The sequence below is a fragment of the Pantherophis guttatus genome, chromosome 16 (assembly GCF_059756535.1).
Source record: "Pantherophis guttatus breed Tessera chromosome 16, ASM5975653v1, whole genome shotgun sequence".
Taxonomy (NCBI): domain Eukaryota; kingdom Metazoa; phylum Chordata; class Lepidosauria; order Squamata; family Colubridae; genus Pantherophis; species Pantherophis guttatus.
In genome coordinates, this window is record NC_142078.1 from 6,889,697 (window position 1) to 6,917,577 (window position 27,881).

The window sequence follows — 27,881 nt, forward strand, 5'->3', positions numbered from 1 at the left end:
ACTACGGGGTCCTTGTGTTGTCTGAGCTGGATTGTTTTCTTGCAGATGTTTCATTACCCAACTAGGTTACATCATCAGTGCTAGAAGGAAATGGGGTTTGTGGAGAGGAGGAGGAAGATAATGACTGTGGGGTCCTTAGTGCTATCTGAGCTGCATTGTTTTCTTGCAGAGGTTTCATAACCCAACTAGGTTATATCATCAGTGCTAGAAGGGAGTGGGGTTTGCAGGGAGGTGGAAGAGAGAGAGGAGGAGGGGAGGAGGAGGAGAAAGAGGAAGAGAGGGGGAGGAGGAGGAGGAGAAAGGAAGAGGGGAGGAGGAAGAGGAGGAGAAAGGACGAGGGGAAGAGGAGAACAACTGTGTGGTCCTTGGTGCTCTCTGAGCTGGGTTGTTTTCTTAGCAGATGTTTCATAACCCAACTAGATAATATCATCAGTGCTAGAAAGGAATGGGGTTTGTGGAGAGGAGGAGAAGGAGGAGGAGGAGTATAGGGTCTTTAGTGCTGTCTGGCCTTGGTGATTTTCATGGAGACGTTTCATAACCTAACATCATCAGCGCTAGAAGGGAGTGACTCTTCTGACACTGATGATGTTCCCTAACGGGGTAGTGAAACGTTTGCAAAAAAACAACAACACCCGAGCTCAGAAACCACCAAGGACCCCACAAATATAAAACTGCTTGTTTTCCCTCTTTCTTCAACAAACCATAACTTTGGTTTAGTTGTTGGAGTCAATCCATAGGAAGAAGTTCCTTCCTGTTCAAGAACCAGCAAGTGTAACGTTTAGGAATGTGGGTTCGAGTTTTAGCAACATACGTTGGACACCTCAAACAAATATACAGAATAACAGAATATTAGAAGGGACCTGGGAGGTCTTCAAGTCCAACCCCCTGCTCAAGGAGGAGATCCTATTGTCAGGGTTCCGACAAATGCCCTAATTAAATCATGAGCCTCGAGCCAAGCTTCAAAAGAAATCCAGTTATTTATTAGGAACGTCATGTTGGCACATTCCAAGTGAAGCCAACTTTGACCCCACGTAATTTACGACCCAGGCATGACCCTGTTTACCCCCTTCCCCCAGGGTGTGTCATCGGTCACATTCGCCAACGGAGCAATTTTGCGGATTATAGCGATCACTCCCTGCCGGCTGCTGTGGGTAACCCTGGGAGACAGCCTTGAGAGAGATATGTCTGGAATGTGCTTTTGTTTTTGGCTGCCGTGCTGCTTTGCCGTTTTCCCATCCCCCTTGCCTATGTCAACACGAGAGCACGCCAGGGATGCTTTGCGAGTTGACACCTATAAGCCTTTCAGAAAAATGTCTGTCTAGTCTCTTTTTAAAAGCCTCCACCCACAACCTCTGGTGGCGAGCCATTCCACGGGTCGATTGTTTTCAGTGTTAGGGAATTTCTCCTTAGTCCCAAACTGAGTCCATCTTTGGTTCAAATGCATTTGTCTTTTTCCGTTCCAGAAACAGAAAGGGAGATCCCTGAGTCCAAACAGGCTGCTTTGCCAGAGCTTCTCTCCCCGCTCGGTGTCCCCGAGAAGCAGTACGGGGACCTCGCATCCGTGTTCTTGGGGGGCATGAAGAGCCCTTCCCTTAAGCAGAGCGCGCTCAGCTTCGACGCGTTCGACTGCGAAGCCGTGAATGACATCGAAGACCTGAGACAAAGAATCAGGGATCTGAAATCCGTGGTGGAAAAATACCAGATGCTGCTGATCCAGTTCGATCTGATCGAACCGCGTCCTCCCAGCGACCCTCTGGATCACGTTCCGAGCGACGGGGAGAGTCCCTTTCCGGCGGGGTTCAAGGAAAGCGAGCCGGAATTGACCAGTTTCTCCAACGAGACGCAGCCCAAGGAAGGCGTTGAGGATTCTTCTGGATCCGGTCCTTCAAACGACCGGACCGTCCAGAAGCTCAGAGAGTTGTTGTCGGAAAACGAAGCCGAGCTTGAGAAAGAGCAGATGGCCAACATGAAGCTGGTGGACGAAGTTCATCGACTGCACGACAAGCTCAAAAGCGTGACCCCCCGGGACGAGTGAGTAGAAAAGGGTTTGTGGTTGGGTGTGCCTGCAAAAAACACCCAACAAGAACAAACATGGTTATAATACAGGTAGTCCTCGAACGTACGACCTCAATTCAGCCCCATAATAATGATAATGATAATAAAATAATAATAATAATAATAATAATAATAATAATAATAATAATATGATGAAGATGATGATGATGAAGATGAAGATGAAGATGAAGAAGTCCTTGATTAGGACTCAACCTGCTGAGCTATTAACCAGCCTCAAAGGCTGTGAATCTCACTAAAGATTAACCAATAATAATAATAACAATAATAATAATAATAATCCAGCATGGTTATCTCGTTTGCTGTGTATATTGTCATTTTGTGTATAATCATCATCATCATTCCAAGACCGAGTGGCTGTGGCTTCCGGCGTCCCGATATAGTCAGCAGGTGCCATCGCTGACTATTGGGGGTGAATCTTTGCCCCCCACAGAGAGGGCTCGCAATCTGGGTGTCCTCCTGGACGCACGGCTGTCTTTAGAAGAGCACATGACGGCCGTGGCCAGGGGGGCCTTTTATCAGGTTCGCCTGATTCGCCAGTTGCAGCCCTTTCTGGACAGGGACGCCCTGCGCACGGTCACTCACGCCCTTGTCACCTCCCGGCTGGACTATTGTAATGCTCTCTACGTGGGGCTCCCCTTGAAGAGCACTCGGAGGCTCCAGCTGGTCCAGAATGCGGCCGCGCGGGTGGTTATGGGCGCAACTCGTTGTGCCCGCGTGACACCCCTCCTGCGCGAGCTGCACTGACTCCCAGTGGTCTTCCGGGTGCGATTCAAGGTGTTGGTTACCACCTTTAAAGCGCTCCATGGCATTTGACCCGGGTACCTTCGAGACCGACTTCTGCCACCAACAGCCTCCCACCGGCCAGTTCGTTCCCACAGAGAGGGCCTCCTCAGGGTGCCATCAGCCAAGTTATGTCAGCTGGCGACGCCCAGGGGGAGGGCCTTCTCTGTGGGAGCCCCAGCCCTGTGGAACGAACTGCCCCCGGAAATACGTAAGATCTCCGACCTCCGGGTGTTTCGCTGCGCACTGAAGACCCTGCTGTTCCACCAGGCTGGGCTATCAACATAACAATTTTAAATTGGGTTTTAAATTCCTGGGGTTTTAAATTGAGCCGAATTCATTTAATAATTTTAAACTATTTTAACTGATGTTGTCGTGTGTTTTTAATAGGCTGTACACCGCCCTGAGTCCTTCGGGACAAGGGCGGTATAGAAATAAATTTATTTATTTATTTATTTATTTATTTATTTATTTATTTATTTATTTATCATCATCAAGCATGGTTATCTTGTTTGCTGTGTATATTGTCATTTTGTGAATAATAACAACAACAACAACAACAACAACAACAACTGTAACAGAGTTGGAAGGGACCTTGGAGGTCATCTAGTCCAACCCCCTGCTCACACAGGAGACCTATACTACGAATTCGAACCGCCGAACTGCCAACCTTTCTGATCGACAAGCTCAGCGTCTTAGCCGCTGAGCCACCTAGCCAGGATAGGAAGACTCAGAAACTCTGAATTTTGGGGAACCGGCCGAGAACACCAGCTCCAACAATCTTTTATCTGTCCAGTTTAGGCTTTTTATTTTTAAAAAATGCAGCATCTTCCCTTCGTGGCAAAATCAGCATTTTATTTGCACTTATCACAGGCAAAGATAGGAGGGGGGGCGGGGAAAGGACGCTCCCCCATCTCTGTAAACGAAATACAGAAATATATCAACGAGGCGAAGGAATGGAAAAATTCATTCCCGAGCCACAGCATGGAACCTGCTCTCAATTTTGTTTCCTACGTTTAAAGCCACGTTTGGTGAGATCTCGGTTAGCCAAGGGAGAAGTGAAAATAACTTTGCAAACACCTGAATATCATCCTCCATAACAGGTGCGGACTTCCTGAGCGGCTTGATTTCTGATCTGATCGATCGATAGAGAGGAAAATTATCAAACGATTGGCGCAATCGAGCGAAGGATTTAATTTAATCTAGATTTGCAAATTTGCAAACGCTTCAACGCTCACGGACTTCAACTCCCAGAATTCCCCAGCCAGCTGGCTGGAGAATTCTGGGAGTTGAAGTCCGCAAGTGTTGATGTTGCCAAAAATTGGATGGCCTTGATTTAAAACATCCCTAAAACTTTGGTCTAAAACTACCCTGGTAATTCTGGAAGGGATAAAATATGAATTTTTATTTTCCCTATCCAGTGCCTGCAATGTGTGTGTGTGTATTTATGGTTTTTATTGTTGTCTACAGGTAGTTCTTGACTTATGGCCACAATTGAGCCCACAATTTCTGTTGCTAAGTGAACTTTAACTAAGCTTAACTTAATTTAACTTAATTTAATTTAATTTAACTTAATTTAGTTATTATTATTATTATTATTATTATTATTATTATTATTATTAAGCAAAGCGAGCTTTGCCTCATTTTACAACCTGTTTTTTTCCCCTTTTGCCTCAGCTGTTAAGTGAATCACTACAGTTGTTAAATGAGTCAAATTGTTGTTTAAGTGAATCCGGCTTCCCTATTAACACAGCTTCTCGGAAGGTCACAAAAACTGATCACATGATCAAAAGGTCATGATTACCCACTGCAAACGTCATAAATAGGGGTCAGTTGCCAAATGTCTGAATTTTGATCAGGGGGAGGCTACAACGGTCGTAAGTGTGAAAAACGGACACAGGCCAATTTTTTTCAGCACCGTTGTAACTTCGAACGGTCACTAAACGAACGTGTTGTAAATTGAGGACTACCTGTCTTGAGTTTTGATGTTTGATGCCCAGAGTCACTAAGAGTGAGCGGGTGACAGTATACTGTCAACTTGCAAAGCTTTCAATTTGCCATGAGCAGGAGGGAGGGAGAACTGATAGAGCTGATTGATTTCCCTAACTGAAGCTGCATTCCATAGATGCTTTCTTACGGCAATCAGTAGGAGGGTGTTGGATTTCACAGCCAGCCAAAGTGGTTAATTGGAGAATGTGATTTATGACATGGCCAGAGAGGAGGGGAGAGACAGGGTCATAGGGGAACGTAAATCTACGTGGGATTAGTTCTAACTGCATCCGAATATTGCCGAAATGGTGCTCCTAATACATTACTGTATTTCTTTTGAAGTTTGGCTCGTGGCTCGTGAATTAATTAGGGCATCTTTCGGAAACTTCACATATACATTTTCTAAACAAAATGAAGAACAATCATTTAGAAAGGGGTTTTTTTTAGAACGCTTGGCTGGAGCTTGCCGCTTCTGTTTTTGGCAGGCCAGATTTCTCCGCCTGCCCGTCGCTTCACGAGGAGTCCCTCCAGCGCCAGAAAATCCACGAGAGCCACAACATTTGTGCCACTTACCGGCAACACCTGTCCAACTTGATCCGAGCTTTTGAAGATCTCCTGCGGGACAGCGAGGTGGATTACTACGTCGCCGAGAGCTTTCGGGAGCAGCTCAACCAAAGCGCCCAGATCTTCGAGAGGCTGGAGCATCAATGTCTCTACGGTGGGTAGCTGTTGTCTTCTTCAGCGATGGTGGCGTAATGCATCTTCTGATTTTCACCCCATCCCATCATGGCTTCATGTTCTGTTGACCCCCCCAAAAAAAGGAAAAAAGACAATGGTTTAAATTTAGACCTCCTCTCCCAACCCTTACCTTCGCCAACATTTATTTTAATTTAATTTAATTTATTTCCAATTTATATACCGCCCTTCTCCCTGAGGACTCAGGGCGGTGTACAGCCAAAATAAGAACATAGGAACATGATTCCATTTAGAGACAGAACAGTATAGAATGGAATGGAATGGAATGGAATGGAATGGAATGGAATGGAATGGAATGGAATGGAATGGAATAGAATGGAATAGAATAACAAATGGAATGGAATAGAATAGAATGGAATGGAATAGAATAGAATAGAATAGAATAGAATAGAATAACAAATGGAATGGAATGGAATAGAATAGAATAGAATAGAATAGAATAGAATAGAATAGAATAACAAATGGAATGGAATAGAATAGAATAGAATAGAATAGAATAGAATAGAATAACAAATGGAATGGAATAGAATAGAATAGAATAGAATAGAATAGAATAGAATAGAATAGAATAACAAATGGAATGGAATGGAATGGAATAGAATAGAATAGAATAGAATAGAATAGAATAGAATAGAATAGAATAGAATAGAATAGAATAGAATAGAATAGAACAGAACAGAACAGAACAGAACAGAACAGAACAGAACAATAACTTTATTGTCACTTTGAATGTACACTGATTGGCATACATTAAAATGACATTTCATTGCATACAGCTCTCAAAAGGTCACCACCTCCAATATACACCACAGGAACATGACAAAATAAATAAATAAATAAATAAATACAAAATTATGTATATACCCACCTATATGACCCAGAGAGACAATACAGTCTAGTTTGGATGTATATATGGACATGGCGAGAAAAACGAATCTTGCGAGTTTACCAGACGGATGGCCTAGGGAACAAAGCTGGTACAGAATCTAGTAGTCCTGCTAGAAATACTTTGAAACCTCCTCCCAGAGGGGAGCAACAGAAACATTCTGTAAAGTGGGTGTGTGGGGTCTCTAACAATGCTATGAGCTCTAAGCACATGGCGCTTATAAGCAGTGTCTCTAACAATGCTTTGAGCTTTAAGCACATAGCGCTTATAAGCAATATCCCGAATAACGGGAAGCGAACTTCCTATGATCTCCACTGTCCTCACCACTCTCCGTAGGGACTTTCTATCTGAGGCACTGCTGCCACCATACCAGACAGGGATGTAGTTTGTTAAAACGCTCTCAGTTGTGCCGCTGTAAGAAAGTGACCAGCAGAGAAGGAGAAAGATGTGGTCTCCTCATCGATGCAGGGAATGCAGATGCTGGTTTGCACGCTTCACTAAGGGCGACGTTGGGCTACAGTTCCCATCATCCCTAGCCAAAAGGCCGGAGTCAGTCTGCTCGAACAGGTTCAGAAGAACAGAGAGGGCCCAGGTTTGGGGGAATCTGAAGTGCCTGTTTACTTACTTTTTACTTATTTATGTAATCCCTAAACGTTGGCTCCTTTTTGTAAAAATATTAGAACGATGGTTCTTTCCATGGCTAGAATTTTAGGCTGGATTCTCTTTGACAGGCTGCTTGGTTTTTCTTGCTAATTATAATCATTTTTTTTTCCTCCCTGGCTTTGCAGGAGAGTCAATAGAGGACGAAATGATCAGGCTTTGCAATCTTGCCCAGAGGTAGGTGCTGCTAGAATAGCTTTTAATTCCGCGTCCTTCTATAAGGACTTACAACTATTCATTTAGTGACCATTGGGCATTACAATGGCACGGAAAAAGGTGACTTATCACCGCTTTTCACACTTATGACCGTGACAGTATCCCCATGGTCGCGTGTTCCAAATTGGCAGCTGGCTCATATTTATGACTGTCGCAGGATTCCCCGGGATCCTCTTTTTGCGACCTTCTAACCAGCAAACTCAACAGGGAAGCCCGATTCACTCAACAACCGTGTGACTTAACCACTGCACTTGTTAAATGAGTGGTTGAATTAAATTAAACGAGTGATGCGGTGGCCTAGAGGTGGAGCTCACGCCTCACAATCCGGAGGCTGTGAGTTCGATTCTAGGTAGAAGCAGATATTTCTCTCTCTGGGCACACTGAGAATATATCTGCTGAATATAAAACTCTGCATTGGTGACAGGAAGGGCATCTGGGCAGTAAACACTCTGCTAGCTCCATTCAGTTGCCCAGACTCCACCCCGCAAGGGATTATGGGGTTGTTAAAAGGAGATGATGATGATGATGATGATGAGTGGTTCCCTTAACCATGGTGGGAAGAAAAATTGTAAAACGGGGTGAAATTAACAAATGGCTCAGTTAGCGACAGAAATTTTGGGCTCTGCTGTGGTCGTAAAGCGAGGGCTACCTGGATTTAAACCTTCCCCATTTTCTTTCCCTGTAGCTTGTCTGACTTTGAGATACCCCAACAGCTGCCTTCTTCAGAAGGGCCCACGCATGGAAAAGAAGAAGCGGAGAGCGGAAAGGGAAAACCAACTGCCACCCCAACTAAGTTTCCCCCAGGTAAACATTGGTCTGCCCGGGACGCTGCGGAAGTGACAACCTTGCCAAGTCAGAATAACCGAATAACAGGGTTAAAAAGGGGCCTTGGAGGTCTTCTAGTCTAACCCTCTGCTCAAGCCAGCAGGCTGGACTTGGAGGTAAAACTTTCTGCCTTCAAACCCAGGAGGTAATGAGTGATTCAAAACGGACAGAATGCATTCATGGAGGATTGGATCTAATGATGGTCCTGAGTCTTGATGCCTCCAAGATATCTCCTCCAAGCTTTAGGCAAAGTGCCACTAATATCATCTACTGGGTGAGATGACCACTCCTAGGGCAGATTTATGAATTTATGGATGCTTCTGATTGGCCATTGAGGGACACAGAGTGCTGGGTTAATCAGATCCTCGACTTGATCCTTCTTCTTAGATTCTTCCAAGGCCTCCAAAGGCCATTTCAGCTTTGCTTTAACTCTTGAAGCAATCACAATGGGATTTACAGTTATGTACAGCTTCACAGCCCACTCTAAGCGGTTTACAGAGTCAGCCTCTTGCCCCCTCAACAATCTGGGTCCTCATTTTACCCACCTCGGAAGATTGGAAAGCTGAGTCAACCAGAGATAGGTAGGTAGGTAGGTGGATGGATGGATGGATGGACGGACGGACCGACCGACCGACCGACCGACAGACAGACAGACAGACAGCAATAGCAATAGCAATAGATGGGTGGGTGGTTGGATAGATAGACAGACAGACAGACAGACAGACAGACAGACAGACAGATAGCAATAGATGGGTGGGTGGGAGGTTGGGTGGATGGATGGATGGATGGATGGATGGATGGATAGATAGATAGATAGATAGATAGATAGATAGCAATAGCAATAGCAATAGCACTTAGATTTATATACCACTTCACAATGCTTTTACAGCCCTCTCTAAGCTGTTTACAGAGTCAGCCTTTTGCCCCCAATAATCTGGGTCCTCATTGTACTGACCTCGGAAGGACAGAAGGTTGAGTCAACCTTCTGAAGTCCTTACCTGGCCTCCAGCTCTGCTTTGCCTCTTGAAGCCTCGGAGATATGCTAACTACTCCACCAGTGGTTTCATCTTCAGCTGTGATTTGTAAGATTTCTTTATCACAAACAACTGTGTTTTTTTTTTTAAAATACCCATAAACTGCTAACCCAATAATCAGCAGGCCAAGGATTAAATTCTAGGCTTTCCAACTTCAGAGAAAACCAGTCTCGGGTTTCCTACGTTGCATAATTGATGGAGCCCTGACCCAGAAACGCACACCTTGGTTGCCTTCAGGTAAGGAAGCTGGAGGCTCAGGTGACAACCGGGCAGTGCCGAAAAACATTGGGTGACCGCCACACAGGAGTTTGGAAGTTTTGGGGGTGGGTGAGCAGAACGAGCCGGGTCGACGAATGTAGTGAACGCTACCGGAGCAAAAGCAGAAATGCACAGCAGGTGGAAAACAGTCCATTGTTCCATGCATTGCACCCTCAAAGGTATCCGAATGCAACCGGGCAGAAGAAGCGACATCCTTTGGTGCTTCATTTTCGGTGACGCATGGCTCAAATGCACGGTCCTTTGGCAGGATTATCCTTCTATGTGTGTGTGTGTGGGGGGGGTTCCATCTGAAAGCAGAGCATATTGCAAAGCGACGCGGCTGAAAACGAGACGAGCATCTTTAGATCACTCCAGCCTGCCTGGATCGTGGGAATCACTACGAATTGGAGACCCAATATTTTTTGGAGGGGCTAAGAGGGGTCTGCTTTTCAAGGACAGATCCTGGATGGGTGGAGAAAGGAGGTGAAGGAACGGGGGTGGGCGGGGTGCAGAAAGGAGGCCCAAAGAGACGGAATTCACGAGATGATTTGGGGTATTATGGTCTGCGCCGATTTGAACATAGAATAACAGAGTTGGAAGGGACCTTGGAGGTCTTCTAGTCCAACCTCCTGCTCAGGCAGGAAACGCTGTACCATTTCAGGCAAATGGTTGTCTAATCTCGTCTTAAAAAGCTTCCCGTGTTGGAGCATTCACAACTTCTGGAGGCAAGTTGTTCCACAGATTAATTGTTCTCACTGTCAGGAAATTCCTCCGTAGTTCTAGGTTGCTTCTCTCCAGGGATGAAATGCTCCCGGTTTGGCCCGGTTCGGCCGAACCGATAGCAGTGACAGCTGGTGGTTCGGAGAACCGATAGCAATGGCAGCGATGAGTCATGCCGGCCACATGTCCACGGAGATGTCTTTGGACAACGCTGGCTCTTCGGCCTTGAAACGGAGATGAGCACCGCCCGCTAGAGTCGGGAACGACTAGCACATATGTGCGAGGGGAACCTTTACCTTTACCTATGATGTAGTTAAGGGACATCAGAGGTGTCCTGCATGGCCTGGGGGTGATGGATACTGGTTTTGAAGCTTTCCTCCCATTATCTGGAGGGACCATCACTGACCGCAGAATATTTGCAGCATGCTTAGCTCACCATGCTTCCCTGCTACCTCCCAATCAACCTAAGCTGATTCAGCCAATCTCTGGACTTTCTTCAGAGCTGTTGATGGAACATCTCCAGGAAATACGCTTGCTGAGACACCGGCTAGAAGATTCCATTAAAACCAACGATCATCTGAGGAAGCAGCTGGAGCAACAGGCCTCAGCTCCTGTCCCAGACCAAGGTAAGATGCTTTGGAATACAAGTCTTCAGAGACCCATGACCTCTCCTCCGGTGGCAGAGGGCTGCTCCCAGGTGCCAGTTTTATATTTTTGGTGCTGCCCATTACCCCATACAAGTCATCCAGAGGACACCAGATTTAGAAACATCATCATCAGGACACTGATGAACATCCTTGGTCATTACTCAGCACTGATGATATTCCCTAGTTGGGTAATAAAACACCTGCAAGAAAACCACCAAGCTCAGAGAGCACCAAGGAACCTACAGTCCTACTCCCGCTCCCTCCGTCCCCTCCCTCCTTCCCCCCTCCCTCCTCCTCCCTCCCTCCCTTCCCCTCCCCCTGCAAATCCCACTTCCCTCTAGCACTGATGATGTTACCTAATAGGGTAATGAAATGTCTGCAAGAAAACCCCCAAGCTTAGAGAACACCAAGGTCCCAGTTCAACCCTGAGCTATAAATATTCTATCAGAGCAGATGTGTGTGTGTGTATGTATGTATATATGTATGTATCTGGGGTGAAATCCAGCAGGTTCTGACAGGTTCTGGAGAACCGATAGCGGCAATTTTGAGGAGTTCGGAGAACCGGCAAATATCACCTCTGGCTGGTCCCAGAGTGGGGTGGGAATGGAGATTTTGCAACATCCTTCCCCCAGGAATGGAGTGGGAATGGGGATTTTGCAGTATCCTTCCCCTGGAGTGGGGAGGGAATGGGGATTGTGCAGTATCCTTCCCCTACCACGCCACGCCACGCCCACCAAGCCACGCCCACAGAACCGGTAGTAAAAAAATTCGAATTCCACCACTGGTAGGTATGTATGTATATATGTATGTATTTGCATTCCTGTACTGACCACAATGCCGATGACACCTCTCTCTGTTTGTGTTTCGGCTGGGGCAGCTCCCCTCTAAAACGCTCCGGTTTTTTTGCTTTGCAAAAAAAACAAAACCACTCCATTGTCATCTTGCAACAATGCCAGCATCTTTTCCCCGCCAAACCAATCGACCGGCTTCTGTTGAGGCAGCTGGAATCCTGGGTCAGCCGGAGAGATCAACACCAGCCAGCCATGTTCCCCTTAAAAAAAAACACAGACACACACATACCCAAATTTGTGGCAATTTTCCTGGGGTGTTGAAAATGACAGCGAAGCTGTCTGTTTTACAATCTCTGGCTCGGGCTAAGCCGAGCGGCCTCGTTTCCCCCACTATCCCATTATCAGCAAAGGATAATACGCAGCTTGGCTGCTATTAAGCCAGGATTCCAAGCCTGTTTAGGATAACTTGATGCAAAGTCCAGCTGGATTCCATTTTGCCCTCTTTTACCCACGATAACCCTTCAGAATAAATCGGAGATAAATAGCTTTTGTCTCTCTATTTCTCTATTTTATTATTATTATTATTTAACCTCCCTCCCTGCTTTGTTTAAATTGTTTCTCGTCCCGGGGGGGAAAGTCTAATCTATACTGACCCAAAGATGACTCCGAAATGCATTTTATGTCTATATTTATAGACTTCGCCAACGCTGGCATCCGTGCGACAGAGCAACTGAATTCCCTGACGTCTGAAATTCATTTCCTGAGGAAGCAGAATCAGACTCTGAATGGCATGCTGGCAAAAGGATCCAGAGGTGAGTTAAGACGTGTGAACAGGGGGAAAAACCGGAGAGGTTTGAACATTTAAAGTTGGAAAGCGGTAAAAGTTGCTTTCCTTCCATTTTTCACCTTGTCTTCTAATGAAGATACTTTTATCTGTGGAGATTCTCCCGTCGTCCAGCTCGCGGTGGTCCCCAAAGGTGCTTTTTCAAAAGGCCAGTGGACTTTGTTTTTTCTTGAAGAGGTTTCGCTTCTCATCCAAGAAGCTTCTATAGTTCGTCAGACGTCAAGTGGACTTTGTTTTTCCTTGAAGAGGTTTCACCTCATCCAAGAAGCTTCTTCAGTTCTTCAGAAGGCAACTAGACTTTGTTTTTTCTTGAAGAGGTTTCGCTTCTCATCCAAGTAGCTTCTTGAACTGAAGAAGCTTCTTGGATGAGAAGCGAAGCTTCAGAAGGCAACTGGACATTGTTTTTTCTTGAAGAGGTTTCACTTCTCATCCAAGAAGCTTCTTCAGTTCTTCAGAAGGAATCCAAGAAGCTTCTTCAGTTCTTCAGAAGGCAACTAGACTTTTGTTTTTTCTTGAAGAGGTTTCGCTTCTCATCCAAGAAGCTTCTTCAGTTCTTCAGAAGGCAGCTGGACTTTGTTTTTCCTTGAAAACGTTTCGCTTCTCATCTAAGAAGCTTCTTCAGTTCTTCAGATGTCAAGTGGACTTTGTTTTTTCTTGAAGAGGTTTCGCTTCTCATCCAAGAAGCTTCTTCAGTTCTTCAGAAGGCAACTGGGCTTTGTTTTTTCTTGAAGAGGTTTCGCTTCTCATCCAAGAAGCTTCTTGAACTGAAGAAGCTTCTTGGATGAGAAGCGAAGCTTCAGAAGGCAACTGGACATTGTTTTTTTTTTGAAGAGGTTTCGCTTCTCATCCAAGAAGCTTCTTCAGTTCTTCAGAAGGAATCCAAGAAGCTTCTTCAGTTCTTCAGAAGGCAACTAGACTTTGTTTTTTCTTGAAGAGGTTTCGCTTCTCATCCAAGAAGCTTCTTCAGTTCTTCAGAAGGCAGCTGGACTTTGTTTTTCCTTGAAAACGTTTCGCTTCTCATCTAAGAAGCTTCTTCAGTTCTTCAGATGTCAAGTGGACTTTGTTTTTTCTTGAAGAGGTTTCGCTTCTCATCCAAGAAGCTTCTTCAGTTCTTCAGAAGGCAACTGGGCTTTGTTTTTTCTTGAAGAGGTTTCGCTTCTCATCCAAGAAGCTTCTTGAACTGAAGAAGCTTCTTGGATGAGAAGCGAAGCTTCAGAAGGCAACTGGACATTGTTTTTTTTTGAAGAGGTTTCGCTTCTCATCCAAGAAGCTTCTTCAGTTCTTCAGAAGGAATCCAAGAAGCTTCTTCAGTTCTTCAGAAGGCAACTAGACTTTGTTTTTTCTTGAAGAGGTTTCGCTTCTCATCCAAGAAGCTTCTTCAGTTCTTAATGAGAAGCGAAACATGTTCAAGGAAAAACAAAAGTCCAGTGGCTTTTGGAAAAAGCACTTTTGGAACAAGATGCTTTTATCTGTTTGGAGCAAAGACAGGATTGGCAAAACGACACACACTGTAGAAGAAAATCCATGCATTATTGGCTTTTCACGGCTTGCAACATTTTGCACCCATAAATTGGAGCCGTTTCACGATCGGCTCTTGCAAACCCGAGGCTGAATCTTTATTATACGGGAGAAATAAACCTCTCTCTTTTTTTCCCCCCCCTGCTCATCGCCCTCTGAGCTATTTCAAGGGTTACATTTTTATCCTTTCATGCAAGTTGTCTTTTTATTTTTTTAACCAAAGAAAATTGGAAACGCAAAAGTCTTAAATGACAGATCGGTTTCTTCTTTGTTTGCTGCAGGGAGGGTAGAGTTCTGCGTCTCGCATTTAAAAACAAATACCCAGTTCCCAGAACGGTATAGGTTAGTCCTCCGATTTACGACAGCAGTTCAGCCCAAAATTTCTGTCGCTGAGCGAGACAGTTTTTTAAAGTTTTTTTTAATTTATTTTTTACACACACACAGACACACATACAATGTATTTTTTTCTGAACAGAGTATTGGCCGGTTCACAAATTTAAACAATTTTTAGCCATTTCAACACAATTTATATATTCCCTTTTTGCCGTAGTATTTATTCTCTCTCTCTATTTTTTTTAGACCAATATTACCCATTCATCCCAACTCTAATCCATTTCCCCCTTCATCTCTATATTAAACCTCTTAAATTTAAAATCTCATTTAACATCTAATCTCCTCCCTCTTTTAATATGTCAATTTTAATCTGTTTTTAAATTATTGGGGTGTTTTAATCTGTCTGGGCCAAAATGATTTAATTTGATTTTATGTGGTTTTAAATTTTGTGTATTTATGTATTTTATTGCTTGGCTATTCACCGCCCTGAGTCCTTCGGGAGTAGGGCGGTATACAAATCAAATAAACTAAACTAAACTAAACTAAACATAATTCCTAGTATTACAATTATGGCTTAGGCCCGGGATACTTGCAGGACCATCTCCAGCCACTCTCCCACCGTCCTGTGCGCTCTCACAGAGTCGGCCTCCTCAGGGTGCCGTCGGCCAAACAATGTCGGCTGACGGCCCCCAGGAGGAGGGCGTTCTCCGTGGGAGCCCCGACCCTCTGGAATGGATTGCCCACCAAGCTCAGGACAGCCCCTGACCTTCTTTCCTTCCGTCGCGAGCTGAAGACGTCAACGCTCTTTCATCAACTCAACTGATCCGTTTGGTGGTACACTGTAATAATTTTAAACTGTTTTAATAGGGTTGTTGATTTTAATTTATTTCATTGCGATTTGTATTGGAATTTGTCATTTTGTAAGCCGCCTTGAGTCCCTAAGGAGAAAGGCGGCATATAAATCGCAATAATAAATAAATAAATAATTCATTTCTTATCAAAATAATAAACCAAAGCATTTTATACCATACATTTCCTTAAGTCTTATTCCAAATAATACACTCCCAACAGCTTAATAAAAATCAGTTAGTTATATAACAGTTTTTTTCCTCAGTTGACAGTTGTTGAGCGAATTTCGCCCCATTTTACAGCCTTTCCCGCCGCAGTCATTAAGTTAGCAACGTAGTTGTTTAGTGAATCTGGCTTCCCCGTTGACTTCGTTTGCCAGATGGTCGCAAAAGGGGATCCATTGTTACTTCGGTCACTGAATGAACTGTTGTAAGTTGAGGACTGCCTATACCTCGTAAGGATAGCGCCATTTTGCTTGAATTTCAGAAAGCACCGGAGATATTACGCCCCGTGTGCCTATCGCACTTGGCCAATAAAGAATTCTATTTCTGTTTCAGATTTTTCTATTTCTAGAATTTCTATTTCTATTCTTTCTATTCAGAAGGCCTCGAGGCTCACCTTGAAGAGAAGCAGAAAGAAAACGAAGCTTTGCGGGAGTCCTTGACTCAGAAGCACCTGGCCTTTGAGGGTCTTCAGAAGGACCACGAGCTTCTCAAGAAGGAGAACGAGAAGCTGCGGGAACAAGTGGGAAAAGGAGAGGTCGAAAACGAGGGTCTGACCCACGAAATTTACAACGTCAGGAATGAACTGAACAGGTAATTCTTAAATCTCAGGATGGGGAAAACCCTACGGTGCAGAATGGGGCTGGTGAACCAGTTGTTTCCCAGGAGTCTGTGGAGATTCTCCATCATTCAGGTCATGGTTGTTCCAAAGGTGCTGTTCAAAAAGGCAACTGGACTTTCTTGGTTTTTTTCCCTCGGAAAGCCTTTAACTTCTCATCCAAGAAGACCTGAAGGAGCTTCTTGAATGAGGATCCAAGAAGACCTGAAGAAGCTTCTTGGATGAGAATCCAAGAAGACCTGAAGAAGGTTCTTGGATGAGGATCCAAGAAGAAGGTTCTTGGATGAGGATCCAAGAAGGAAGCTTCTTGAATAAGAATCCAAGAAGAACTGAAGAAGCTTCTTGGATGAGACTCCAAGAAGAACTGAAGAAGCTTCTTGGATGAGAATCCAAGAAGAACTGAAGAAGCTTCTTGGATGAGAATCCAAGAAGACCAGAAGAAGGTTCTTGGATGAGGATCCAAGAAGAAGGTTCTTGGATGAGGATCCAAGAAGGAAGCTTCTTGGATGAGACTCCAAGAAGAACTGAAGAAGCTTCTTGGATGAGACTCCAAGAAGAACTGAAGAAGCTTCTTGGATGAGAATCCAAGAAGACCTGAAGAAGGTTCTTGGATGAGAATCCAAGAAGACCTGAAGAAGGTTCTTGGATGAGGATCCAAGAAGAAGGTTCTTGGATGAGGATCCAAGAAAGAAGCTTCTTGGATGATGAGAATCCAAGAAGAACTGAAGAAGCTTCTTGGATGAGACTCCAAGAAGAACTGAAGAAGCTTCTTGGATGAGACTCCAAGAAGACCTGAAGAAGCTTCTTGCATGAGGATCCAAGAAGACCTGAAGAAGGTTCTTGCATGAGGATCCAAGAAGACCTGAAGAAACTTCTTGGGTGAGGATCCAAGAAAAACGTTCTTGGATGAGGATCCAAGAAGGAAGCTTCTTGGATGAGAATCCAAGAAGAACTGAAGAAGCTTCTTGGATGAGAAGCGAAACGTTTTCAAGGGGAATAAAACCAAGACATCCAGTTGCCTTTCGGAACAGCACCTTTGAGTTGTTTTCCAGATGTTGCTAAACAAAAACATTGTTCCTCATTGGGTGGGCTGAGAGTCCCATTTGGACATGGACAAGTTCTTCTCCCACGGGGTTCGAATGTTACACACAGGCATGAGAACGAGAGTTAGGATACAATTGGCATTGTGGACTTGCATAAACTTGGAAGACCAAGTTAGATGAATCATGCCAATGTCCACTTCCTTTATGGAAAGCCAGGTTTTAGGAGGAAAGGTTTGAAGGAGACTTCTCGGGACAACAAGGAGGGTGTTAACCACAATCAAGTCACCCTTCGTGGTCCGGAATTGGGAGCCCACGCTGACCAGTTTGCTTGGGATGTCCCAGGTTGCAGATGGAGCTGGCCACCAAGCAGCACCAGCTGTCGGAGAGCGACAAATTGCTGTGCTCGTTGCGAGTGGAGCTCAAGGTGTACGAAAAGTTGGACGAAGCTCTCCAGAACGAGAAAGGTAAAGGAACCAGATGGTTTATAGTTTACTTTATTGTCATTGCACATGGTACACTGAAATTAAATGCCGTCTTCAGTGTACATTATAACTATAAAAAATAAAAACACAAACATACATCCTTTACATGCACGAGCGGAATGCCGTGTTGTTTGACGTCGCACACATGCCCGTCCACGCTCAATTTCCAGTACTGGGCGAACCGGTTGTAACAGCATGCAAATCCCACCTCTGCTCGGTCCCCACCTTCCACTCCATGTGTCAGCACATCAAGATGCATTTATCCTAGTGCTGACATAAGAAGGAGAACGCAAGTGTCTGCAACGGGACGGTTGCCTTTCACCTACTTATTTCCTCTGGAGATAATGTCCCCTAGGAGATGGATGGGAGGGGGGAAATTCTTTGAATTGGAGCAGTAGATTAGGAGTGAATGATTGGGAAGATGGCCAATGAATGCAGAGGATTGGGGGAAGGAAGAGGAGGGATTTTGGGTCAGCGCGTCAGTGCTGGCTGCATGGAGTCAGTGTAAAAGTTGCCGTGCTAAATAAAATGGAAGTTTGTTTCAAAAAAGACTTTGTTTGAGACGCAATTTATTTGAAGACGGCCTGAAAACCTGACACCAATCTCCGGTGAGACGTTGCTAGCTTTTGAAAACTTGCAAGGGGGTATGGGAGGCCGTGCTGGTGGCCCCTGGCATAAAGTTTGCTCTTTGCCAGGTCCAAAGGATTTTGAGTTCCTTGATTTGGGCGATCAGATATCCAGGTTCCAAGAAGAGAAGCTGCTATGATTTTTAGCTTCGGTTCCAAAGATGCTATTCAGCCGGTTCGGATTGGGTTCGGGCAAACATGCAATCCTGTCCTATATCGCTGTGTTTTTGATATCGCGCACACGTGTGGATGGCGTGCGCGAGCAAATTGCCGTGTTGTTCGATGTTGCACACATGCGTTTACACGCTCACATTTCCACTACTGGGTGGTTGTAACAGTATGCGAATCCCACCTCTGCTCGGTCCCCACCTTCCACGTCGGCGTCTCGTAATTGGGACACTTCCTTATTGTTATTTAATCTCGTGCCAGCTTCTCTTTCTCTTCTCACCAGGCTCCCAAACGTCCTTCAGAATTTTTAAATCGCCTTCATTCCAGTCCTTGAATATACATAATTTTTTTTTTTTTTTTTGCTTTGGGTATGCAACATTAGCTTTTATAGTCAAAGTGAAAAATAATTTTTGGCTCTTATTAAATCTTTGGAGAGTGAAAGCAATTACTAGAGAAGGTTATACGTGCATACATTTGTGTGTGTGTGTGTGCGTTTGTGGGCATGCCTTATTATTATTATTATAAATTTTTTTTTGGCCTGTAAAAATCATGATCTACCTACTCTTTGGAGCTGGCTCAGATTCTGGATTGTTCAGCGTTTTAAGAGCCTTTTTTTTTAAATAAAAATTTGTAATTTTATTAAAACACATATTAGACATTTACACAACATACAAGATATAAATAACATCATATTTAAGCATTGTTTCATAGTGGTCTTCCAGTTATTACTTTATTCTTCTTCCCCTTTATCTTAATCTTTTACTCCGTCTTCTTCCCCTCCTTTTCCTTTCCCCACCCTCTTTTCCCCCACTTTTTCCCCTATAGAGAACTATACATTTTAGCTATCTCTTTACTATTATACATTTCCACCTTCATATTATATACATTTTTATTCCACTCTGCACATTTGATACATCTCTGTTTTGTACTTCTATTTTTTTCTTCTGATAGTTATTGTTCTTTATTGTTAGTCTTAAGCCAATTATACCATTTATTCCATACTCTATAATATTCTGTCTCTTCTTTTTCCTTAATTTCTTGTGTTAATCTGTCCATCTCAGCGCATTCTAAGATCTTATCTGTTAGTTCTTCCTCCGTTGGGGTTCTTTCCTGTTTCCAGTTTTTTGCATACGTTATTCGTGCTGTAACAGCAGCTATTTTAATTGTTCATTACGGTAATGTGTTTTTTTTTTCCCTCCTTAAACCACCCCCCCGTCCACCCCCAAAACAACGAACACTTTTTAGATCGGCGTCAGAAAGGAACAGAAGAATGTCAGAAGGATCAGAGCCCACCTCTTGATCTGGGCGAACTCTTGACTGAAATCCAGTTCTTGAGAAAGCAGCTGGAGCAGAGCATCAAGTCCAACCAGATGTTGCACGAAAAAGTAGAAGAGCAGCTGCGTCTAGGAAAGGGGGAGAAGGGCTGCTTGGGGCCAGCTGTGCAGATCAGCTACCTGTTCGGTCACGAGTCTCAACAACTTCCGACTGGGATCAAAGGTAGGGAGAAGAAGCATTCAAGCAACCATAAAGATTGGATAAGAAGCAATGGGTGGAAACTCATCAAGGAGAGAAGCAACCTAGAACTAAGGAGAAATTTCCTGACAGTGAGAACAATTAATCAGTTGTGGAGCAACTTGCCTCCAGAAGTTGTGAATGCTCCAACACTGGAAGTTTTAAAGAAGAGATTGGATAACCAGTTTTCTGAAATGGTATAGGGTATCCTGCCTAAGCAGGGGGTTGGACTAGAAGACCTCCAAAGTCCCTTCCAACTCTGTTATTCTAAAGGAGAATATCTGTAGCTCAGGGTTGAAATGAGGGGGTCCTTGGTGCTCTCTGAACTTGGTTGTTTTGGCCATCATCTCACATCAAAGCCACCAGTACTATGGGTTGGGCAGGAGGCATCACCCATAAATCCACCTTAGAGATCCTGTGAGGTTCCCAATAAAGGATCCCGCGAGGACCCATAAATCCACCTTAGAGATCCTGTGAGGTTTGGGGTGGTTGAGGCTCATGAAGTGTCAACTGTCTGACTAGTGAACCCAAGAAAAGCAGGTACTCTCGGGAGCTTTAAAATCCCCCAAAGCAAAACTTTATTGAGTACACCATTTTGGCACTGAAGAATTAAAACCAGCTCTGAAGTTTTCCCGTGCAATGCTACATACTCTGTTTCCCGGAAAATAAGTCCTAGCATGATTTTTCAGGATGCTCGTAATGTAAGTCCTACCTGCCAAAATAAGCCCCAGTTAAGATTGTCAGCCAGATGGATGCATTTAGTACCGTATTTTTCCCCCAAATAAGACCTAACCAGAAAATAAGCCCTAATGCGTCTTTTAGAGCAAAAATTAATATAAGACCAGGTCTTATTTTCGGGGAAACATGGTAGTTAAACATTAGTTTCCCCTTCTTCTCACCCATAGTGATCATGCTGTCCAATTATGAATCAGTCTTTTGTTTTGGCATCAATAAAGGTGAAGGGTTGGGCAGGAGATACCACCCCATACGTCCATGCTAAAGATGCTGTGAGGTTTGGAAAGGCTGAGGCTCATGGAGTCTTTTACTATTTGAGTTGGGGCTGATTGGATTTGTGTATTTCCTCCAAAGGCCATTTGGAGGTTATTTCAAGTCACGTAGGAGCTTCATGAAACCTTTGATCTTATAGGTGGGAAATCATCCTGTCCTCTTGTAACTTGTCCTCATCTTCTTATCTTCTCCAAACTATATTTCAACTCAAGGAAATTGGTGGTGGAGCTGCCTTCCCCCATCAGACAATTTTCTTCATCTCCCCCAAAAGCAGAGTGGAGAATTCAACAGGTCCATACAAGGTGCTTAGATGTTTTGTGGAAGCAAGCTTAAGAGGGATTGAGTTCACGTACTCTTTACTCTTCCCTTGGGTCCTTCAGAATTTTGAGAGCAGCTCCTTAGATTGGATTCTTTGGAAGGAGATACCTCAGAAACCTCCAGGTCTACCTCGATCTCTGTTCTGACCTAGGCTTCCCCAGCAGCACGAAGCCGAGTCTTCGTCCCGATAAACCCCTTTTATTTAATTTACAGTGAATTCCTCTCCAGCAAAGTCTTTCCTCTCCCACAGTCTTTCAAGATGGTTCACAATTACCAACCTTTATCAGGCTTGGAAAGTGGCCAGGCTGATATCTTTCAGACACCAAGAATACAGGAATGAACTAATTGTCTCCTGCAAACTCCATTCCCCTTTCACTCCTCTTTTATTTCTTCTGGGAGGGGCCATTCACCATCCACCTCTGGCCTTACTCCTGAGTCGACCCTTGTTCCTTAGCTGTTCCCTTCTCCTGGCAGCTCTGCACATGCACACACTGGGAACAGGCTCCAGTGGTTCTTCTCCCTCACTGATGTCCAACTCCGAAGGCAGCTGCTAACTGTCGGACGTTGCCCTGGCCCCCTCTCTGCCTCTGACGCAGAGCCTTCCCCAGACTCCAGAATTGGCCCATGTTCCTCCCCAATCTCCTCACTGTCCAAATCTGCTGCCAGATCCCCTGGCGGGCCACAACAATCTCCTCCCAACGAATCCAATCTAAGGAGCCATTCTCAAAATTCTGAAGTGGTGGCAGAGAAGCCCAGCTTCTATAGGCTTGAAAGACTAAACAGTTAAACCCAGTTTCTGTAAACTTTCTCTTGACCAAATAGCTTGTTTTAAGAAAAGCGTGTTAGTTGCACATTGCTTGGAAGTGATCAATATGTACTTTGGATGGTCTGTGAATGAATCAGTACAATTTATGTGGTGCCCAGGGGAGCATTCTCCCTGCTCCCCCCAATTCCACCCTCCTCCACTGCTGTTAAATCAAAGTTTCTAACCACTTAAAGCTTAAGGGAAGACAGAAGCATCCGTATGCCATACAGATTTGAACGGGGAAGGGAACATCTACTGCCACGGAACATAACGGATGACCCTTAGCTAACCGAATAAATATTCCCACTTTGACAGCTGGCTTCATCTGGTACTTTTGACCTTGTTGAGCCGAGCTGGAAAAAAAAAATATCTGGATGAATCAAGGCATCTTAAAACAATGCAAAAATAGGCTTCTGTGTCTCCAGAGCTATTAACTCCCAAGGAGATTAGGAAAGAAGGAGAAAGCTAGGTGAGCCTTCGGTCTCTGTAATGCAGCTGCCCAGGTTGGACTTCTTGTTCACCTGAAGGCAGGACAAGAATCAATCGATGGAAACTAATCAAGGCAGGAAGCAACCTAGAATTAAGGAGAAATTTCTTGACAGTGAGAACAATTCATCAGTGGAACAGCTTGGCCTTCAGAAGTTGTGGGTGCTCCATCACTGGAAGCTTTCAAGAAGAGATTGGACAACCATTTGTCTGAAGTGGTGTAGGGTTTCCTGCCTAAGCAGGGGGTTGGACTAGAAGATCTCCAAGGTCCCCTTCAACTCCGTTATTCTATTCTATTCTATTCTATTCTATTCTATTCTATTCTATTCTATTCTATTCTATTCTATTTCTACTATACATTCTATTCTATTCTATTCTATTCTATTCTATTTCTACTCTACTCTACATTCTATTCTATTCTATTCTACTCTACTCTACTCTACTCTACTCTACTCTACTCTACTCTACTCTATTCTATAGAGGCAATGTCATCATTTGATGGTTTATGAAGAACGGTGCCAGGAATTGGATGGGTCTAGTTTAAGGAGAAGAAGGACCAGGGGTGACAGGATAGCATCTTCCAATATTTGAGGGGCTGTCGCAAAGAAGAGGGAGTCAAGCTACTCCAAAGCACCCGAGGGCAGGACAAGAGGCAACGAATGGAAACTAAGCAAGGAGAGAAGCAACCTAGAACTAAGGAGAAATTTCCCGACACTGAGGACAATTAATCAGTGGAATGGCTTGGCCTTCAGAAGTTGTGGGTGCTTCATCAATGGAGGCTTTTCAAGAAGAGACTGGACAACCATTTGTATGAAATTGTATAGGTCTCCTGTTTGAGCAGGGGGTTGGATTAGAAGACCTCCAAGGTCCCTTCCAACTCTGATAAACTATGTTCTAGTTCTAAATAGGGGAGAGTGTAAGGTCTCTCTCTGTCCTCTAAGGGACTGCCACCAAGAAGAGGGGCTCAATTTATTTTCCAAAGCACCTGAAGGCAGAACAAAAGAAGCAACGGATGGAAACTGATCAAGGAGAGAAGCAACCAAGAACTAAGGAGAAATTTCCTGACAAGGAGAACAATTAATCAGTGGAGCTTTCAGAAGTTTTGGGTGCTCCATCACCGGAGGTTTTTCAGAAGAGATTCGACAACCATTTGTTTGAAATGGTATAGATCTCCTGCTTGTGCAGGGAGCTGGACTAGAAGACCTCCAAGGTCCCTTCCAACTCTTGTTATTCTATTAATTTCATCCAGTTCTTTAGAAGCAGAGGAGTTATATTGTTTTCAACTGTAGAGAAGGAGTACAGTAGAGAAAATTTATGGGCCGTGGGTTTACTAGGAATGAGTAAAGTCTTCACTTCCCCATAGAGGAGGACTTTTGAGTGTCACCTGTATGTCGAACCAGACGGTTGGTAGCTAACCCAACATCCTCTTCCATATCTCCGCTGCAGAGTTGAGTTTCAGCACCTTGGACAGCCCCTCCCATTGCAACCTGTTGACCAACAAGGAGATCTGCCCCGTCCCCAGTCACTGCGTCTGGGCGGACAAGAACGGTCAACATATTCTCGGCTTGATTGAAGATTACAACTGTCTCCGGAAGCAGATCACGGAAGGGCGGAAGCGGCTGGCTAAACTGGAGCTTCATCTAAAAGAGGCGGAAGGTCTGGATTCTGCAGTGACCGTAAGTGGCGCAGCCGAGAAGCTGAATGGGTGGGATTCTTATAGAACCACAGACTTCTAAAAGAGTTGAGGATGGAGGGTTAAGGTACCAGGGGTCCCTGTGATTTTTTTTCCATAATTGAGAGGAAGGGTAAAATAACCTGTCCTTTGCCTAGATCTGTGATGGTGAACCTATGGCACGCATGGCAGAGCCCTCTCTATGGGCATGCGTGCCATTGCCAGCTGATCTTCTGGTTTCGGCGGGCACATGCGTGCCGGCCAGCTGGTCTTTGTGGGTGGCGGAGCGCTGGAAAATGGCCTGAAAATGGCCAAAAACCAGACCGTTTTTCGGGCCTTTTCTGGGCTGTTTTCAGGCCATTTTCCAGGCTGTTTTCTACACTGTTTTCAGGCTGTTTTTTGGACTCTGTTTTGGCTGTTTTCTGGGCCATTTTTCTGGGCTGTTTTCAGGTCATTTTTCAGGCTGTTTTCTACACCGTTTTCAGGCCGTTTTTTGGAGTCTTTTTTGGCTGTTTTCTGGGCCATTTTCTGGGCTGTTTTTCAGGCTGTTTTCTACACCATTTTCAGGCCATTTTTGGACTCTTTCTTGGCTGTTTTCTGGGCCATTTTCTGGGCTGTTTTTCAGGCTGTTTTCTACACCATTTTCAGGCCATTTTTGGACTCTTTCTTGGCTGTTTTCTGGGCCATTTTCTGGGCTGTTTTTCAGGCTGTTTTCTACACCGTTTTCAGGCCGTTTTTTTGGACTCTGTTTTGGCTGTTTTCTGGGCCATTTTCCAGGCTGTTTTCAGGCCGTTTTTCAGGCTGTTTTCTACACCGTTTTCAGGCCATTTTTGGAGTCTTTTTTGGCTGTTTTCTGGGCCATTTTCTGGGCTGTTTTTCAGGCTGTTTTCTACACCATTTTCAGGCCGTTTTTGGACTCTTTCTTGGCTGTTTTCTGGGCCATTTTCTGGGCTGTTTTTCAGGCTGTTTTCTACACCGTTTTCAGGCCGTTTTTTTGGACTCTGTTTTGGCTGTTTTCTGGGCCATTTTTCTGGGCTGTTTTTCAGGCTGTTTTCTACACCATTTTCAGGCCGTTTTTTGGAGTCTTTTTTGGCTGTTTTCTGGGCCATTTTCTGGGCTGTTTTTCAGGCTGTTTCTTACACCATTTTCAGGCCATTTTTGGACTCTGTTTTGGCTTTTTTCTGGGCTGTTTTTAGGCTGTTTTTCAGGCTGTTTTCTACACCGTTTTCAGGCCGTTTTTTGGACCTTTTTTGGCGGTTTCCAGGTCATTTTCCGGGCCATTTTTCTGGCTTCCAGCTGTTTTTTTGGGCTGAAAACGGCCTGAAAACGGTCCTGAAAATGGCCTGAAAAGAGCCCGAAAACTGGCCAAAACTGGCCAAAAAACTAGGCATGCGGGTGCCAGCCAGCTGGTCTTTGGGTTTCCGGTGCTCCGGCATACACGCAGATGCACACACGTTCTGGTTTGGGCACTCAGTGCCAAAAAGGTTTGCCATCACTCGTCTAGATGATCAAAGGCACCTGGTTAATATTCTCCTAATTTTGATATTTCTCCTTAGAAGAAATTCTCCAGGAACCTTTGATTTCTCTTAAGCCAAGAACTCACTTTCCCCAATGTAACGTCTGTCTCTGTCTCTGTCTCTGTCTCTCTCTCTCTGTCTCTCTTTCTCTCTCTCTGTCTGTGTGTGTGTGTGTCTGTCTCTCTGTCTCTGTCTCTCTGTCTGTCTCTGTGTGTGTCTCTCTCTGTCGCTATCTTGCTCTGTCTCTCTCTCTCTCTCTGTCTCTGTGTGTGTGTGTGTGTGTGTCTCTGTCTCGCTGTCTCTGTCTCACTCTGTCTCTCTCTCTCTCTCTCTGTGTGTGTCTCTGTCTCTGTCTCTATCTTGCTCTGTCTCTCTCTCTCTCTGTGTGTGTCTCTGTCTCTCTCTCTCTCTCTCTCTGTCTGTCTCTCTGTCTGTGTGTGTGTGTGTCTCTCTCTCTGTCTCTCTCTTGCTCTGTCTCTCTCTCTCTCTGTCTCTCTCTCTCTCTCTCTGTGTGTGTCTCTGTCTCGCTGTCTCTGTCTCACTCTGTCTCTCTTTCTCTGTTTGTGTGTGTGTGTCTCTGTCTCTCTCTGTCTCTATCTTGCTCTCTGTCTCTCTCTCTCTGTCTCTCTTTCTCTGTCTGTGTGTGTGTGTCTCTCTCTGTCTCTGTGTGTGTGTCTCTCTCTGTCTGTCTCTGTCTCGCTCTGTCTCTCTGTGTCTCTGTCTCTCTCTTTCTCTCTCTCTCGTCTGTCTGCCGAAGAACACATTTTGCCTCGGCTCCGGATAGCTCGCTCACCATTAAATGGAATCGTTTAAGAGGGTCTGCTAAGGGAGGAACGTCTATATTGCCCAAAGTGATGTCCGGAGTCATTTGCCTTTCAAATGACGAGATGCGGAATGCAAAACAGGAGAGGAAGGGGAGTGTGTTTTCCCACCGAGCCCAGTAAATGTAACCCATTATTAATTACCGTTATTGATTAGTCTGCATTCTGCTCCTCCAACAGCCCCTCCCCCCCACACTTCCCGGTCTTGAATAATAATACATAATTTCGCTACCTTTTTAAACGGAATAAATTAGTTTTGCCCGACTCGCAATATTCACGCTCATCAGGCCTCCCCGAACTGTAGCAAATTGGATTTGGGCCATTAATTCAAGCTGACTTTTCCTTCCCACCTACCCACCCCGCATCCCCAGGATAAAAAAAAAAAAATCTTTCTCATCTTTTCGCTCCCCCTTTTTTTTCCCCCCCTTCTCCAGGTTCCTCTGAACAGTTTGTCTGCCACCTTCAAGGCGGTCCAGCAGAACCTGGAAGAAGCTGGCCGCCTCCTGAACCTTCTCTGGAGGGTCTCCTTGCCAATGAAAGTGGTCCACGCTGCTGCTTACTCACTTCAGGTTAGGATCCTGGTGGGTAGAAAGGAAGGAAGGGAGGGAGGGAGGCGTTTCAAGCATCCAAAAAAGCTGGAGAGAGGGTACCACGATAGGTACACCCTCTGGTAGACCAGAGGTACACCCTCTGTCTCTCCTCCTCACTCTGCTGGAAGTCTTCCCTTTGAAGATAACCCTGGATAATGCTCGGCCAATATTTTATTTATTTATTTATTTATTGAATTTCTATACCGCCCTTCTCCTGAAGGACTCAGGGCGGTGAACAGATTAAGATTTCATATACATATAATATTTTTTTTTTTATAAACAGTAAATAATAAATTGAGTCAACTTGGTGTATCTGCTAAGACCTTGGCATAGAATTTAGATGTTTATGCTAGCCCTGCTTGTTGAAACAGAAAGGTCTTCAGGGCACGTCGGAAAGTGCGAAGATCTGGGATTATTCGTATTCCAGGGGGTATTTTGTTCCAAAGAGTAGGTGCCCCCACAGAGAAGGCTCTCTCCCTTGGAACTACTAGACGACATTGTTTTAATGATGGCACTATGAGTAGGCCTACTCTGTGAGAGCGTATTGGTTGGTGGGAGGTTATCGGTTGCAGCAGGTGGTCTCGTAAGTACTCAAGTAAGTAAGTAATAGAAGGAAACCTTTCTTGTCTATGGTTTGTTGCCATCCGATGTAATGCTGGCCAGTTGTAAAGGATTTGCAAGGAAGGGAGGGATCATTTCTACAAACTGTTAGAGCAGGGATGTCAAACTCAATTTCATTGAGGGCTGCATTCACGGGTGCGATGCTGGGAGTTCGCACGGATTCAGGAGACCCTCTAGCTAAGATTCTGTG

The 27,881-nt window shown here is 44.7% G+C and overlaps 1 protein-coding gene across 4 annotated transcripts in view; it reads left to right on the plus strand.

Moving 5' to 3' along the window:
- Positions 1-27,881, plus strand: part of CDK5RAP2 (CDK5 regulatory subunit associated protein 2) — a 105,410-nt gene that overhangs the window by 72,577 nt on the left and 4,952 nt on the right. For 2 of the 4 annotated variants that reach the window (XM_087879544.1, XM_060694869.2), the window contains exons 24-34: positions 1,464-2,031; positions 5,331-5,563; positions 7,276-7,324; positions 8,049-8,167; positions 10,701-10,826; positions 12,334-12,450; positions 15,784-15,997; positions 17,408-17,529; positions 19,587-19,838; positions 23,917-24,146; positions 26,915-27,049. In XM_087879544.1, coding sequence (XP_087735670.1) covers positions 1,464-2,031; positions 5,331-5,563; positions 7,276-7,324; positions 8,049-8,167; positions 10,701-10,826; positions 12,334-12,450; positions 15,784-15,997; positions 17,408-17,529; positions 19,587-19,838; positions 23,917-24,146; positions 26,915-27,049 — 2,165 coding nt within the window. The remainder of the gene's footprint in view (positions 1-1,463; positions 2,032-5,330; positions 5,564-7,275; positions 7,325-8,048; positions 8,168-10,700; positions 10,827-12,333; positions 12,451-15,783; positions 15,998-17,407; positions 17,530-19,586; positions 19,839-23,916; positions 24,147-26,914; positions 27,050-27,881) is intronic. The other 2 variants (XM_087879546.1, XM_087879545.1) reach the window with 1 other exon arrangement.